A 15199-nucleotide genomic window follows, 5' to 3' on the forward strand; every position below is an offset into this window, starting at 1 on the left:
ATTAGCACCAGAGGCAAAACAGACTCGACCCGGGGAAAAGGAATTTCATTTACTGCCATTCTGAAATGGAGTAGGATGGTGAGCAGCAAAGTCACAAGTAAAAGCACCTGCCCCCAACCCGCCACGCCTTCTTCCCAGGCACAACCTCACTCCTTCACTCCCACCTCCTTTACCTCCTCACCCGCGAGGGGCACAGGGCATGGGGAATAGGGGTTGCAGCCAGTTCCTAATAGTCGTCCTTCCCATGGGCCCTTGCCAAGAGCCGCAGTTCGTCTAGAGCTGCTCCAGCGCGGCTCCCCCGTGGGCCACAGCTCTTGCCACAAGAAGACCTGCCCCTGCTCCTGCCTTGGCTCACGTCAGGACCCTGGTCCGCTGTGGGCTCTTCAGAGGAGAAGATCAGGAGAGAAAGAAGAAAAGGCGGGAGTGGGGCAGAGTAGAGAGGAAAAAGGGAAGCAAAGGAAGGCCAAAGGGAGATGGACTGGAAGAGGATAAAGAAGAGGCAGGAGAAAAGGGAGAAGAAAAGAGGTGAGGCAAAAAGGAGCCAGAGGCGGGAGAAGGAAAGTAAATGGAGCAGAAAGGGGGGGAGAGGCGTGGTCGGGCGGGGCGTGGGAGGGGTGTGCCTGTGATGCGCTCTGGCGCCTGTGACAGCACAGGGGACGTGTCACGGTGGCAGTGGTTATCAGGGGCACCGGCAGGCAGCGCTGCCCCAGTACGGCTTGGGGCAGCGGTGAGTGCACACGCGGCGGGGAGGTTGGTGTGGGCTGGACGAGGGCCGGAGCCGGACCGCGGGCCCCCGGGGAGGGGGGTCTGACCCTGTGGCGAGGCTCTGGCACTCGCGGGAGAGCTGTGGGCAGGGCACGGTGCTGCCAGCGCCAGGGCTGGGCACAGGCCTTGCTGCCTCCCAGCTGCCTCGCCCCCTCTCCTGCCTGCCCCCATGTCCCTGAGGCTCCTGCTCCCCCTGCCCAGCCCCACTCAGCTCCCTTCTCTCCCCTCTCCTGCAGGCCATGGCTCTGGTGACATGGTTCATCTTGATTGTGATGGGCATCATGCACGTGCCACTGCAGGTCGGGCATGGTCCGGATGTGGCCAGGTGCCAGCGCGAGCAAGAGCGTCTGGAGCTGCTGCTCCAGGATATGGCTCGGCTGCTTGAAGAGATGCAGCTGAAACCCCAGGAGTCGAGCTGGGTGACCAGGGGAGCCCTGCTCCTTGCTTCCTTGCAGCAGTGGCAGTTCTGGGCCTTTGCTGGAGGCCTGCTCCTGCTCTTTTGGCTCTGCTGGCGGCCCTGGAAGAGGAGCCGTGAGCCAGGAAGCAGCAGCAAGCATGGCAGCTCCACAAGCCTTGAGGAGGAGGAGGAGAAGGAAGAAGAGGGGGACGACCCATTGCACATGGACAGGTTTCTGCATGAGTGCACATCGTGGCCACTGCGGAAGAGGCAACGAGAGTGCACGATGGTGGAAGAGCTCGTGAACGACCTTCTCCAGGTCTGCCGAATCCTGTGCGGCAATGGCTTCATGCCACGACTGCAGCCAGCTGTCGGGGTGGGTGCCTTCCTGAAAGGCTGGAATGGTCGTGCAGAAGACCTTGTCTATCGCCTGCTTGTGCCCCTGAAGCCACCCGCTGGGCACTCCTTCCACCTCGAGCTGGGCACCGAAGGGGACATGCCGCTCAGGAACTCCTGCCTGCGTGTGGAACTGGAGTGCATGTGCACCAGGGAGCGGCAGCTGGGGGACATGCTCTGCTTCCTCCATCACCCTGAGGATGAGCTGATGAGCAGTCAGGAAGCCAGCCTCCTGCAAACCCTCTGCACCGGCTCGTACCTCGACGTGCAGAAAACCGCCTTCTGGCTCCAGGGGCTGATGAAAGCAGCCTCCATTCTTGCGCCTCCAGCCACCAAGTGCAAGCTAAAAGTGCTGCCCTCCACACGCTTCTGCAAGCTGCAGGTGAGAGACGTCTTCAAGAGATCCCTCTTTGTGGAGCTGATCCTGGCGGTGCAGCAAGGCAGCGCGGACACATTTGTGAGCATGGAGTAGGCAGAGGTCAGCGCTAGCAGCAGTGCGAGGTGGCCGAGGAGAGAGAGAGAGAGAGAGAGCACGCCAAAGAGAGAGCGCGAGGTGGCCAAAGAGGCCTCTCGCTGCAAGGAGGCTTGTGACAGAGGCTGCGTTACCACCTGGGCAACGGCCGCCCACCCTCTTCACCAGAGACCGTTCCCTCCGGGACACTTACCCCGGGCAAAGATGCCAATAAATGTTTCTGGTTTTGAAAAGCTGCCTGTAAATACGCTGAGAGAAGGAAGAACGGGGGCTGGATGCGGCAGCCATTAACTGTCTGGGGACGTGAGCATAGCAGGGTGGCAAGAAGGTGCCTGGCTTACACCAGGCTGCAGAGAGCCGGGAGGCGGCAGGTGCCCAACCTCTGCTGATGTGGTGGGTTAACCTCGGCTGGCTGCCAGGTGCCCAGCAAGCCGCTCTCCCATTGCCCCTCCTCAGCAGGAGAGGGGGAGAAAAGGAGACGAAAAAGCTCGCGGGTCGACATAAGGACAGGGAGATTGCCATACCTATTAGCACCAGAGGCAAAACAGACTCGACCCGGGGAAAAGGAATTTCATTTATTGCCATTCTGAAATGGAGTAGGATGGTGAGCAGCAAAGTCACAAGTAAAAGCACCTGCCCCCAACCCGCCACGCCTTCTTCCCAGGCACAACCTCACTCCTTCACTCCCACCTCCTTTACCTCCTCACCCGCGAGGGGCACAGGGCATGGGGAATAGGGGTTGCGGCCAGTTCCTAATAGTCGTCCTTCCCATGGGCCCTTGCCAAGAGCCGCAGTTCGTCTAGAGCTGCTCCAGCGCGGCTCCCCCGTGGGCCACAGCTCTTGCCACAAGAAGACCTGCCCCTGCTCCTGCCTTGGCTCACGTCAGGACCCTGGTCCGCTGTGGGCTCTTCAGAGGAGATGATCAGGAGAGAAAGAAGAAAAGGCGGGAGTGGGGCAGAGTAGAGAGGAAAAAGGGAAGCAAAGAAAGGCCAAAGGGAGATGGACTGGAAGAGGATAAAGAAGAGGCAGGAGAAAAGGGAGAAGAAAAGAGGTGAGGCAAAAAGGAGCCAGAGGCGGGAGAAGGAAAGTAAATGGAGCAGAAAGGGGGGGAGAGGCGTGGTCGGGCGGGGCGTGGGAGGGATGTGCCTGTGATGCGCTCTGGCGCCTGTGACAGCACAGGGGACGTGTCACGGTGGCAGTGGTTATCAGGGGCACCGGCAGGCAGCGCTGCCCCAGTACGGCTTGGGGCAGCGGTGAGTGCACACGCGGCGGGGAGGTTGGTGTGGGCTGGACGAGGGCCGGAGCCGGACCGCGGGCCCCCGGGGAGGGGGGTCTGACCCTGTGGCGAGGCTCTGGCACTCGCGGGAGAGCTGTGGGCAGGGCACGGTGCTGCCAGCGCCGGGGCTGGGCACAGGCCTTGCTGCCTCCCAGCTGCCTTGCCCCCTCTCCTGCCTGCCCCCATGTCCCTGAGGCTCCTGCTCCCCCTGCCCAGCCCCACTCAGCTCCCTTCTCTCCCCTCTCCTGCAGGCCATGGCTCTGGTGACATGGTTCACCTTGATTGTGATGGGCATCATGCACGTGCCATTGCAGGTCGGGCATGGTCCGGACGTGGCCAGGTGCCAGCACGAGCAAGAGCGTCTGGAGCTGCTGCTCCAGGATATGGCTCGGCTGCTTGAAGAGATGCAGCTGAAACCCCAGGAGTCGAGCTGGGTGACCAGGGGAGCCCTGCTCCTTGCTTCCTTGCAGCAGTGGCAGTTCTGGGCCTTTGCTGGAGGCCTGCTCCTGCTCTTTTGGCTCTGCTGGCGGCCCTGGAAGAGGAGCCGTGAGCCAGGAAGCAGCAGCAAGCGTGGCAGCTCCACAAGCCTTGAGGAGGAGGAGAAGGAAGAAGAGGGGGACGACCCATTGCACATGGACAGGTTTCTGCATGAGTGCACATCGTGGCCACTGCGGAAGAGGCAACGAGAGTGCACGATGGTGGAAGAGCTCGTGAACGACCTTCTCCGGGTCTGCCGAATCCTGTGCGGCAATGGCTTCATGCCACGACTGCAGCCAGCTGTCGGGGTGGGTGCCTTCCTGAAAGGCTGGAATGGTCGTGCAGAAGACCTTGTCTATCGCCTGCTTGTGCCCCTGAAGCCACCCGCTGGGCACTCCTTCCACCTCGAGCTGGGCACCGAAGGGGACATGCCGCTCAGGAACTCCTGCCTGCGTGTGGAACTGGAGTGCATGTGCACCAGGGAGCGGCAGCTGGGGGACATGCTCTGCTTCCTCCACCACCCTGAGGATGAGCTGATGAGCAGTCAGGAAGCCAGCCTCCTGCAAACCCTCTGCACCGGCTCGTACCTCGACGTGCAGAAAACCGCCTTCTGGCTCCAGGGGCTGATGAAAGCAGCCTCCATTCTTGCGCCTCCAGCCACCAAGTGCAAGCTAAAAGTGCTGCCCTCCACACGCTTCTGCAAGCTGCAGGTGAGAGACGTCTTCAAGAGATCCCTCTTTGTGGAGCTGATCCTGGCGGTGCAGCAAGGCAGCGCGGACACATTTGTGAGCATGGAGTAGGCAGAGGTCAGCCCTAGCAGCAGTGCGAGGTGGCCGAGGAGAGAGAGAGAGAGAGAGAGCACGCCAAAGAGAGAGCGCGAGGTGGCCAAAGAGGCCTCTCGCTGCAAGGAGGCTTGTGACAGAGGCTGCGTTACCACCTGGGCAACGGCCGCCCACCCTCTTCACCAGAGACCGTTCCCTCCGGGACACTTACCCCGGGCAAAGATGCCAATAAATGTTTCTGGTTTTGAAAAGCTGCCTGTAAATACGCTGAGAGAAGGAAGAACGGGGGCTGGATGCGGCAGCCATTAACTGTCTGGGGACGTGAGCATAGCAGGGTGGCAAGAAGGTGCCTGGCTTACACCAGGCTGCAGAGAGCCGGGAGGCGGCAGGTGCCCAACCTCTGCTGATGTGGTGGGTTAACCTCGGCTGGCTGCCAGGTGCCCAGCAAGCCGCTCTCCCATTGCCCCTCCTCAGCAGGAGAGGGGGAGAAAAGGAGACGAAAAAGCTCGCGGGTCGACATAAGGACAGGGAGATTGCCATACCTATTAGCACCAGAGGCAAAACAGACTCGACCCGGGGAAAAGGAATTTCATTTATTGCCATTCTGAAATGGAGTAGGATGGTGAGCAGCAAAGTCACAAGTAAAAGCACCTGCCCCCAACCCGCCACGCCTTCTTCCCAGGCACAACCTCAATCCTTCACTCCCACCTCCTTTACCTCCTCACCCGCGAGGGGCACAGGGCATGGGGAATAGGGGTTGCGGCCAGTTCCTAATAGTCGTCCTTCCCATGGGCCCTTGCCAAGAGCCGCAGTTCGTCTAGAGCTGCTCCAGCACGGCTCCCCCGTGGGCCACAGCTCTTGCCACAAGAAGACCTGCCCCTGCTCCTGCCTTGGCTCACGTCAGGACCCTGGTCCGCTGTGGGCTCTTCAGAGGAGATGATCAGGAGAGAAAGAAGAAAAGGCGGGAGTGGGGCAGAGTAGAGAGGAAAAAGGGAAGCAAAGGAAGGCCAAAGGGAGATGGACTGGAAGAGGATAAAGAAGAGGCAGGAGAAAAGGGAGAAGAAAAGAGGTGAGGCAAAAAGGAGCCAGAGGCGGGAGAAGGAAAGTAAATGGAGCAGAAAGGGGGGGAGAGGTGTGGTCGGGCGGGGCGTGGGAGGGGTGTGCCTGTGATGCGCTCTGGCGCCTGTGACAGCACAGGGGACGTGTCACGGTGGCAGTGGTTATCAGGGGCACCGGCAGGCAGCGCTGCCTCAGTACGGCTTGGGGCAGCGGTGAGTGCACACGCGGCGGGGAGGTTGGTGTGGGCTGGACGAGGGCCGGAGCCGGACCGCGGGCCCCCGGGGAGGGGGGTCTGACCCTGTGGCGAGGCTCTGGCACTCGCGGGAGAGCTGTGGGCAGGGCACGGTGCTGCCAGCGCCGGGGCTGGGCACAGGCCTTGCTGCCTCCCAGCTGCCTCGCCCCCTCTCCTGCCTGCCCCCATGTCCCTGAGGCTCCTGCTCCCCCTGCCCAGCCCCACTCAGCTCCCTTCTCTCCCCTCTCCTGCAGGCCATGGCTCTGGTGACATGGTTCACCTTGATTGTGATGGGCATCATGCACGTGCCACTGCAGGTCGGGCATGGTCCGGATGTGGCCAGGTGCCAGCGCGAGCAAGAGCGTCTGGAGCTGCTGCTCCAGGATATGGCTCGGCTGCTTGAAGAGATGCAGCTGAAACCCCAGGAGTCGAGCTGGGTGACCAGGGGAGCCCTGCTCCTTGCTTCCTTGCAGCAGTGGCAGTTCTGGGCCTTTGCTGGAGGCCTGCTCCTGCTCTTTTGGCTCTGCTGGCGGCCCTGGAAGAGGAGCCGTGAGCCAGGAAGCAGCAGCAAGCATGGCAGCTCCACAAGCCTTGAGGAGGAGGAGGAGAAGGAAGAAGAGGGGGACGACCCATTGCACATGGACAGGTTTCTGCATGAGTGCACATCGTGGCCACTGCGGAAGAGGCAACGAGAGTGCACGATGGTGGAAGAGCTCGTGAACGACCTTCTCCAGGTCTGCCGAATCCTGTGCGGCAATGGCTTCACGCCACGACTGCAGCCAGCTGTCGGCGTGGGTGCCTTCCTGAAAGGCTGGAATGGTCGTGCAGAAGACCTTGTCTATCGCCTGCTTGTGCCCCTGAAGCCACCCGCTGGGCACTCCTTCCACCTCGAGCTGGGCACCGAAGGGGACATGCCGCTCAGGAACTCCTGCCTGCGTGTGGAACTGGAGTGCCTGTGCACCAGGGAGCGGCAGCTGGGGGACATGCTCTGCTTCCTCCACCACCCTGAGGATGAGCTGATGAGCAGTCAGGAAGCCAGCCTCCTGCAAACCCTCTGCAGCGGCTCGTACCTCGACGTGCAGAAAACCGCCTTCTGGCTCCAGGGGCTGATGAAAGCAGCCTCCATTCTTGCGCCTCCAGCCACCAAGTGCAAGCTAAAAGTGCTGCCCTCCACACGCTTCTGCAAGCTGCAGGTGAGAGACGTCTTCAAGAGATCCCTCTTTGTGGAGCTGATCCTGGCGGTGCAGCAAGGCAGCGCGGACACATTTGTGAGCATGGAGTAGGCAGAGGTCAGCCCTAGCAGCAGTGCGAGGTGGCCGAGGAGAGAGAGAGAGAGAGAGAGCACGCCAAAGAGAGAGCGCGAGGTGGCCAAAGAGGCCTCTCGCTGCAAGGAGGCTTGTGACAGAGGCTGCGTTACCACCTGGGCAACGGCCGCCCACCCTCTTCACCAGAGACCGTTCCCTCCGGGACACTTACCCCGGGCAAAGATGCCAATAAATGTTTCTGGTTTTGAAAAGCTGCCTGTAAATACGCTGAGAGAAGGAAGAACGGGGGCTGGATGCGGCAGCCATTAACTGTCTGGGGACGTGAGCATAGCAGGGTGGCAAGAAGGTGCCTGGCTTACACCAGGCTGCAGAGAGCCGGGAGGCGGCAGGTGCCCAACCTCTGCTGATGTGGTGGGTTAACCTCGGCTGGCTGCCAGGTGCCCAGCAAGCCGCTCTCCCATTGCCCCTCCTCAGCAGGAGAGGGGGAGAAAAGGAGACGAAAAAGCTCGCGGGTCGACATAAGGACAGGGAGATTGCCATACCTATTAGCACCAGAGGCAAAACAGACTCGACCCGGGGAAAAGGAATTTCATTTATTGCCATTCTGAAATGGAGTAGGATGGTGAGCAGCAAAGTCACAAGTAAAAGCACCTGCCCCCAACCCGCCACGCCTTCTTCCCAGGCACAACCTCAATCCTTCACTCCCACCTCCTTTACCTCCTCACCCGCGAGGGGCACAGGGCATGGGGAATAGGGGTTGCGGCCAGTTCCTAATAGTCGTCCTTCCCATGGGCCCTTGCCAAGAGCCGCAGTTCGTCTAGAGCTGCTCCAGCACGGCTCCCCCGTGGGCCACAGCTCTTGCCACAAGAAGACCTGCCCCTGCTCCTGCCTTGGCTCACGTCAGGACCCTGGTCCGCTGTGGGCTCTTCAGAGGAGATGATCAGGAGAGAAAGAAGAAAAGGCGGGAGTGGGGCAGAGTAGAGAGGAAAAAGGGAAGCAAAGGAAGGCCAAAGGGAGATGGACTGGAAGAGGATAAAGAAGAGGCAGGAGAAAAGGGAGAAGAAAAGAGGTGAGGCAAAAAGGAGCCAGAGGCGGGAGAAGGAAAGTAAATGGAGCAGAAAGGGGGGGAGAGGCGTGGTCGGGCGGGGCGTGGGAGGGGTGTGCCTGTGATGCGCTCTGGCGCCTGTGACAGCACAGGGGACGTGTCACGGTGGCAGTGGTTATCAGGGGCACCGGCAGGCAGCGCTGCCCCAGTACGGCTTGGGGCAGCGGTGAGTGCACACACGGCGGGGAGGTTGGCGTGGGCTGGACGAGGGCCGGAGCCGGACCGCGGGCCCCCGGGGAGGGGGGTCTGACCCTGTGGCGAGGCTCTGGCACTCGTGGGAGAGCTGTGGGCAGGGCACGGTGCTGCCAGCGCCGGGGCTGGGCACAGGCCTTGCTGCCTCCCAGCTGCCTCGCCCCCTCTCCTGCCTGCCCCCATGTCCCTGAGGCTCCTGCTCCCCCTGCCCAGCCCCACTCAGCTCCCTTCTCTCCCCTCTCCTGCAGGCCATGGCTCTGGTGACATGGTTCACCTTGATTGTGATGGGCATCATGCACGTGCCACTGCAGGTCGGGCATGGTCCGGACGTGGCCAGGTGCCAGCGCGAGCAAGAGCGTCTGGAGCTGCTGCTCCAGGATATGGCTCGGCTGCTTGAAGAGATGCAGCTGAAACCCCAGGAGTCGAGCTGGGTGACCAGGGGAGCCCTGCTCCTTGCTTCCTTGCAGCAGTGGCAGTTCTGGGCCTTTGCTGGAGGCCTGCTCCTGCTCTTTTGGCTCTGCTGGCGGCCCTGGAAGAGGAGCCGTGAGCCAGGAAGCAGCAGCAAGCGTGGCAGCTCCACAAGCCTTGAGGAGGAGGAGAAGGAAGAAGAGGGGGACGACCCATTGCACATGGACAGGTTTCTGCATGAGTGCACATCGTGGCCACTGCGGAAGAGGCAACGAGAGTGCACGATGGTGGAAGAGCTCGTGAACGACCTTCTCCGGGTCTGCCGAATCCTGTGCGGCAATGGCTTCATGCCACGACTGCAGCCAGCTGTCGGGGTGGGTGCCTTCCTGAAAGGCTGGAATGGTCGTGCAGAAGACCTTGTCTATCGCCTGCTTGTGCCCCTGAAGCCACCCGCTGGGCACTCCTTCCACCTCGAGCTGGGCACCGAAGAGGACATGCCGCTCAGGAACTCCTGCCTGCGTGTGGAACTGGAGTGCCTGTGCACCAGGGAGCGGCAGCTGGGGGACATGCTCTGCTTCCTCCACCACCCTGAGGATGAGCTGATGAGCAGTCAGGAAGCCAGCCTCCTGCAAACCCTCTGCACCGGCTCGTACCTCGACGTGCAGAAAACCGCCTTCTGGCTCCAGGGGCTGATGAAAGCAGCCTCCATTCTTGCGCCTCCAGCCACCAAGTGCAAGCTAAAAGTGCTGCCCTCCACACGCTTCTGCAAGCTGCAGGTGAGAGACGTCTTCAAGAGATCCCTCTTTGTGGAGCTGATCCTGGCGGTGCAGCAAGGCAGCGCGGACACATTTGTGAGCATGGAGTAGGCAGAGGTCAGCGCTAGCAGCAGTGCGAGGTGGCCGAGGAGAGAGAGAGAGAGAGAGAGCACGCCAAAGAGAGAGCGCGAGGTGGCCAAAGAGGCCTCTCGCTGCAAGGAGGCTTGTGACAGAGGCTGCGTTACCACCTGGGCAACGGCCGCCCACCCTCTTCACCAGAGACCGTTCCCTCCGGGACACTTACCCCGGGCAAAGATGCCAATAAATGTTTCTGGTTTTGAAAAGCTGCCTGTAAATACGCTGAGAGAAGGAAGAACGGGGGCTGGATGCGGCAGCCATTAACTGTCTGGGGACGTGAGCATAGCAGGGTGGCAAGAAGGTGCCTGGCTTACACCAGGCTGCAGAGAGCCGGGAGGCGGCAGGTGCCCAACCTCTGCTGATGTGGTGGGTTAACCTCGGCTGGCTGCCAGGTGCCCAGCAAGCCGCTCTCCCATTGCCCCTCCTCAGCAGGAGAGGGGGAGAAAAGGAGACGAAAAAGCTCGCGGGTCGACATAAGGACAGGGAGATTGCCATACCTATTAGCACCAGAGGCAAAACAGACTCGACCCGGGGAAAAGGAATTTCATTTATTGCCATTCTGAAATGGAGTAGGATGGTGAGCAGCAAAGTCACAAGTAAAAGCACCTGCCCCCAACCCGCCACGCCTTCTTCCCAGGCACAACCTCAATCCTTCACTCCCACCTCCTTTACCTCCTCACCCGCGAGGGGCACAGGGCATGGGGAATAGGGGTTGCGGCCAGTTCCTAATAGTCGTCCTTCCCATGGGCCCTTGCCAAGAGCCGCAGTTCGTCTAGAGCTGCTCCAGCACGGCTCCCCCGTGGGCCACAGCTCTTGCCACAAGAAGACCTGCCCCTGCTCCTGCCTTGGCTCACGTCAGGACCCTGGTCCGCTGTGGGCTCTTCAGAGGAGATGATCAGGAGAGAAAGAAGAAAAGGCGGGAGTGGGGCAGAGTAGAGAGGAAAAAGGGAAGCAAAGGAAGGCCAAAGGGAGATGGACTGGAAGAGGATAAAGAAGAGGCAGGAGAAAAGGGAGAAGAAAAGAGGTGAGGCAAAAAGGAGCCAGAGGCGGGAGAAGGAAAGTAAATGGAGCAGAAAGGGGGGGAGAGGCGTGGTCGGGCGGGGCGTGGGAGGGGTGTGCCTGTGATGCGCTCTGGCGCCTGTGACAGCACAGGGGACGTGTCACGGTGGCAGTGGTTATCAGGGGCACCGGCAGGCAGCGCTGCCCCAGTACGGCTTGGGGCAGCGGTGAGTGCACACACGGCGGGGAGGTTGGCGTGGGCTGGACGAGGGCCGGAGCCGGACCGCGGGCCCCCGGGGAGGGGGGTCTGACCCTGTGGCGAGGCTCTGGCACTCGTGGGAGAGCTGTGGGCAGGGCACGGTGCTGCCAGCGCCGGGGCTGGGCACAGGCCTTGCTGCCTCCCAGCTGCCTCGCCCCCTCTCCTGCCTGCCCCCATGTCCCTGAGGCTCCTGCTCCCCCTGCCCAGCCCCACTCAGCTCCCTTCTCTCCCCTCTCCTGCAGGCCATGGCTCTGGTGACATGGTTCACCTTGATTGTGATGGGCATCATGCACGTGCCACTGCAGGTCGGGCATGGTCCGGACGTGGCCAGGTGCCAGCGCGAGCAAGAGCGTCTGGAGCTGCTGCTCCAGGATATGGCTCGGCTGCTTGAAGAGATGCAGCTGAAACCCCAGGAGTCGAGCTGGGTGACCAGGGGAGCCCTGCTCCTTGCTTCCTTGCAGCAGTGGCAGTTCTGGGCCTTTGCTGGAGGCCTGCTCCTGCTCTTTTGGCTCTGCTGGCGGCCCTGGAAGAGGAGCCGTGAGCCAGGAAGCAGCAGCAAGCGTGGCAGCTCCACAAGCCTTGAGGAGGAGGAGAAGGAAGAAGAGGGGGACGACCCATTGCACATGGACAGGTTTCTGCATGAGTGCACATCGTGGCCACTGCGGAAGAGGCAACGAGAGTGCACGATGGTGGAAGAGCTCGTGAACGACCTTCTCCGGGTCTGCCGAATCCTGTGCGGCAATGGCTTCATGCCACGACTGCAGCCAGCTGTCGGGGTGGGTGCCTTCCTGAAAGGCTGGAATGGTCGTGCAGAAGACCTTGTCTATCGCCTGCTTGTGCCCCTGAAGCCACCCGCTGGGCACTCCTTCCACCTCGAGCTGGGCACCGAAGAGGACATGCCGCTCAGGAACTCCTGCCTGCGTGTGGAACTGGAGTGCCTGTGCACCAGGGAGCGGCAGCTGGGGGACATGCTCTGCTTCCTCCACCACCCTGAGGATGAGCTGATGAGCAGTCAGGAAGCCAGCCTCCTGCAAACCCTCTGCACCGGCTCGTACCTCGACGTGCAGAAAACCGCCTTCTGGCTCCAGGGGCTGATGAAAGCAGCCTCCATTCTTGCGCCTCCAGCCACCAAGTGCAAGCTAAAAGTGCTGCCCTCCACACGCTTCTGCAAGCTGCAGGTGAGAGACGTCTTCAAGAGATCCCTCTTTGTGGAGCTGATCCTGGCGGTGCAGCAAGGCAGCGCGGACACATTTGTGAGCATGGAGTAGGCAGAGGTCAGCGCTAGCAGCAGTGCGAGGTGGCCGAGGAGAGAGAGAGAGAGAGAGAGCACGCCAAAGAGAGAGCGCGAGGTGGCCAAAGAGGCCTCTCGCTGCAAGGAGGCTTGTGACAGAGGCTGCGTTACCACCTGGGCAACGGCCGCCCACCCTCTTCACCAGAGACCGTTCCCTCCGGGACACTTACCCCGGGCAAAGATGCCAATAAATGTTTCTGGTTTTGAAAAGCTGCCTGTAAATACGCTGAGAGAAGGAAGAACGGGGGCTGGATGCGGCAGCCATTAACTGTCTGGGGACGTGAGCATAGCAGGGTGGCAAGAAGGTGCCTGGCTTACACCAGGCTGCAGAGAGCCGGGAGGCGGCAGGTGCCCAACCTCTGCTGATGTGGTGGGTTAACCTCGGCTGGCTGCCAGGTGCCCAGCAAGCCGCTCTCCCATTGCCCCTCCTCAGCAGGAGAGGGGGAGAAAAGGAGACGAAAAAGCTCGCGGGTCGACATAAGGACAGGGAGATTGCCATACCTATTAGCACCAGAGGCAAAACAGACTCGACCCGGGGAAAAGGAATTTCATTTATTGCCATTCTGAAATGGAGTAGGATGGTGAGCAGCAAAGTCACAAGTAAAAGCACCTGCCCCCAACCCGCCACGCCTTCTTCCCAGGCACAACCTCAATCCTTCACTCCCACCTCCTTTACCTCCTCACCCGCGAGGGGCACAGGGCATGGGGAATAGGGGTTGCGGCCAGTTCCTAATAGTCGTCCTTCCCATGGGCCCTTGCCAAGAGCCGCAGTTCGTCTAGAGCTGCTCCAGCACGGCTCCCCCGTGGGCCACAGCTCTTGCCACAAGAAGACCTGCCCCTGCTCCTGCTTTGGCTCACGTCAGGACCCTGGTCCGCTGTGGGCTCTTCAGAGGAGATGATCAGGAGAGAAAGAAGAAAAGGCGGGAGTGGGGCAGAGTAGAGAGGAAAAAGGGAAGCAAAGGAAGGCCAAAGGGAGATGGACTGGAAGAGGATAAAGAAGAGGCAGGAGAAAAGGGAGAAGAAAAGAGGTGAGGCAAAAAGGAGCCAGAGGCGGGAGAAGGAAAGTAAATGGAGCAGAAAGGGGGGGAGAGGCGTGGTCGGGCGGGGCGTGGGAGGGGTGTGCCTGTGATGCGCTCTGGCGCCTGTGACAGCACAGGGGACGTGTCACGGTGGCAGTGGTTATCAGGGGCACCGGCAGGCAGCGCTGCCCCAGTACGGCTTGGGGCAGCGGTGAGTGCACACACGGCGGGGAGGTTGGCGTGGGCTGGACGAGGGCCGGAGCCGGACCGCGGGCCCCCGGGGAGGGGGGTCTGACCCTGTGGCGAGGCTCTGGCACTCGTGGGAGAGCTGTGGGCAGGGCACGGTGCTGCCAGCGCCGGGGCTGGGCACAGGCCTTGCTGCCTCCCAGCTGCCTCGCCCCCTCTCCTGCCTGCCCCCATGTCCCTGAGGCTCCTGCTCCCCCTGCCCAGCCCCACTCAGCTCCCTTCTCTCCCCTCTCCTGCAGGCCATGGCTCTGGTGACATGGTTCACCTTGATTGTGATGGGCATCATGCACGTGCCACTGCAGGTCGGGCATGGTCCGGACGTGGCCAGGTGCCAGCGCGAGCAAGAGCGTCTGGAGCTGCTGCTCCAGGATATGGCTCGGCTGCTTGAAGAGATGCAGCTGAAACCCCAGGAGTCGAGCTGGGTGACCAGGGGAGCCCTGCTCCTTGCTTCCTTGCAGCAGTGGCAGTTCTGGGCCTTTGCTGGAGGCCTGCTCCTGCTCTTTTGGCTCTGCTGGCGGCCCTGGAAGAGGAGCCGTGAGCCAGGAAGCAGCAGCAAGCGTGGCAGCTCCACAAGCCTTGAGGAGGAGGAGAAGGAAGAAGAGGGGGACGACCCATTGCACATGGACAGGTTTCTGCATGAGTGCACATCGTGGCCACTGCGGAAGAGGCAACGAGAGTGCACGATGGTGGAAGAGCTCGTGAACGACCTTCTCCGGGTCTGCCGAATCCTGTGCGGCAATGGCTTCATGCCACGACTGCAGCCAGCTGTCGGGGTGGGTGCCTTCCTGAAAGGCTGGAATGGTCGTGCAGAAGACCTTGTCTATCGCCTGCTTGTGCCCCTGAAGCCACCCGCTGGGCACTCCTTCCACCTCGAGCTGGGCACCGAAGGGGACATGCCGCTCAGGAACTCCTGCCTGCGTGTGGAACTGGAGTGCCTGTGCACCAGGGAGCGGCAGCTGGGGGACATGCTCTGCTTCCTCCACCACCCTGAGGATGAGCTGATGAGCAGTCAGGAAGCCAGCCTCCTGCAAACCCTCTGCACCGGCTCGTACCTCGACGTGCAGAAAACCGCCTTCTGGCTCCAGGGGCTGATGAAAGCAGCCTCCATTCTTGCGCCTCCAGCCACCAAGTGCAAGCTAAAAGTGCTGCCCTCCACACGCTTCTGCAAGCTGCAGGTGAGAGACGTCGTCAAGAGATCCCTCTTTGTGGAGCTGATCCTGGCGGTGCAGCAAGGCAGCGCGGACACATTTGTGAGCATGGAGTAGGCAGAGGTCAGCCCTAGCAGCAGTGCGAGGTGGCCGAGGAGAGAGAGAGAGAGAGAGAGCACGCCAAAGAGAGAGCGCGAGGTGGCCAAAGAGGCCTCTCGCTGCAAGGAGGCTTGTGACAGAGGCTGCGTTACCACCTGGGCAACGGCCGCCCACCCTCTTCACCAGAGACCGTTCCCTCCGGGACACTTACCCCGGGCAAAGATGCCAATAAATGTTTCTGGTTTTGAAAAGCTGCCTGTAAATACGCTGAGAGAAGGAAGAACGGGGGCTGGATGCGGCAGCCATTAACTGTCTGGGGACGTGAGCATAGCAGGGTGGCAAGAAGGTGCCTGGCTTACACCAGGCTGCAGAGAGCCGGGAGGCGGCAGGTGCCCAACCTCTGCTGATGTGGTGGGTTA

At 61.3% G+C, this 15199-nt stretch overlaps 6 protein-coding genes across 6 annotated transcripts; all 6 read left to right on the forward strand.

Annotated features, from left to right (window-relative positions):
* Positions 1–1004: 1004 nt before the first annotated feature.
* Positions 1005–2030, forward strand: LOC142062269 (inositol 1,4,5-trisphosphate receptor-interacting protein-like 1). The gene has a single exon (XM_075104444.1). The coding sequence runs from the start codon at positions 1005–1007 to the stop codon at positions 2028–2030; it is 1026 nt and encodes a 341-aa protein (XP_074960545.1).
* A 1530-nt stretch (positions 2031–3560) lies between these two features.
* LOC142062270 (inositol 1,4,5-trisphosphate receptor-interacting protein-like 1) lies at positions 3561–4583 on the forward strand. The gene has a single exon (XM_075104445.1). The coding sequence runs from the start codon at positions 3561–3563 to the stop codon at positions 4581–4583; it is 1023 nt and encodes a 340-aa protein (XP_074960546.1).
* A 1530-nt stretch (positions 4584–6113) lies between these two features.
* Positions 6114–7139, forward strand: LOC142062271 (inositol 1,4,5-trisphosphate receptor-interacting protein-like 1). Its single transcript, XM_075104446.1, has one exon. The coding sequence runs from the start codon at positions 6114–6116 to the stop codon at positions 7137–7139; it is 1026 nt and encodes a 341-aa protein (XP_074960547.1).
* A 1530-nt stretch (positions 7140–8669) lies between these two features.
* Positions 8670–9692, forward strand: LOC142062272 (inositol 1,4,5-trisphosphate receptor-interacting protein-like 1). Its single transcript, XM_075104448.1, has one exon. The coding sequence runs from the start codon at positions 8670–8672 to the stop codon at positions 9690–9692; it is 1023 nt and encodes a 340-aa protein (XP_074960549.1).
* Positions 9693–11222: 1530 nt separating this feature from the next.
* LOC142062273 (inositol 1,4,5-trisphosphate receptor-interacting protein-like 1) lies at positions 11223–12245 on the forward strand. The gene has a single exon (XM_075104449.1). It carries the CDS (start codon positions 11223–11225, stop codon positions 12243–12245), a length of 1023 nt encoding a protein of 340 aa, XP_074960550.1.
* A 1530-nt stretch (positions 12246–13775) lies between these two features.
* Positions 13776–14798, forward strand: LOC142062274 (inositol 1,4,5-trisphosphate receptor-interacting protein-like 1). The gene has a single exon (XM_075104450.1). It carries the CDS (start codon positions 13776–13778, stop codon positions 14796–14798), a length of 1023 nt encoding a protein of 340 aa, XP_074960551.1.
* The last annotated feature ends 401 nt before the right edge of the window (positions 14799–15199 follow it).

Source organism: Phalacrocorax aristotelis, chromosome 9 (assembly GCF_949628215.1).
Source record: "Phalacrocorax aristotelis chromosome 9, bGulAri2.1, whole genome shotgun sequence".
In the NCBI taxonomy this organism is placed as follows: domain Eukaryota; kingdom Metazoa; phylum Chordata; class Aves; order Suliformes; family Phalacrocoracidae; genus Phalacrocorax; species Phalacrocorax aristotelis.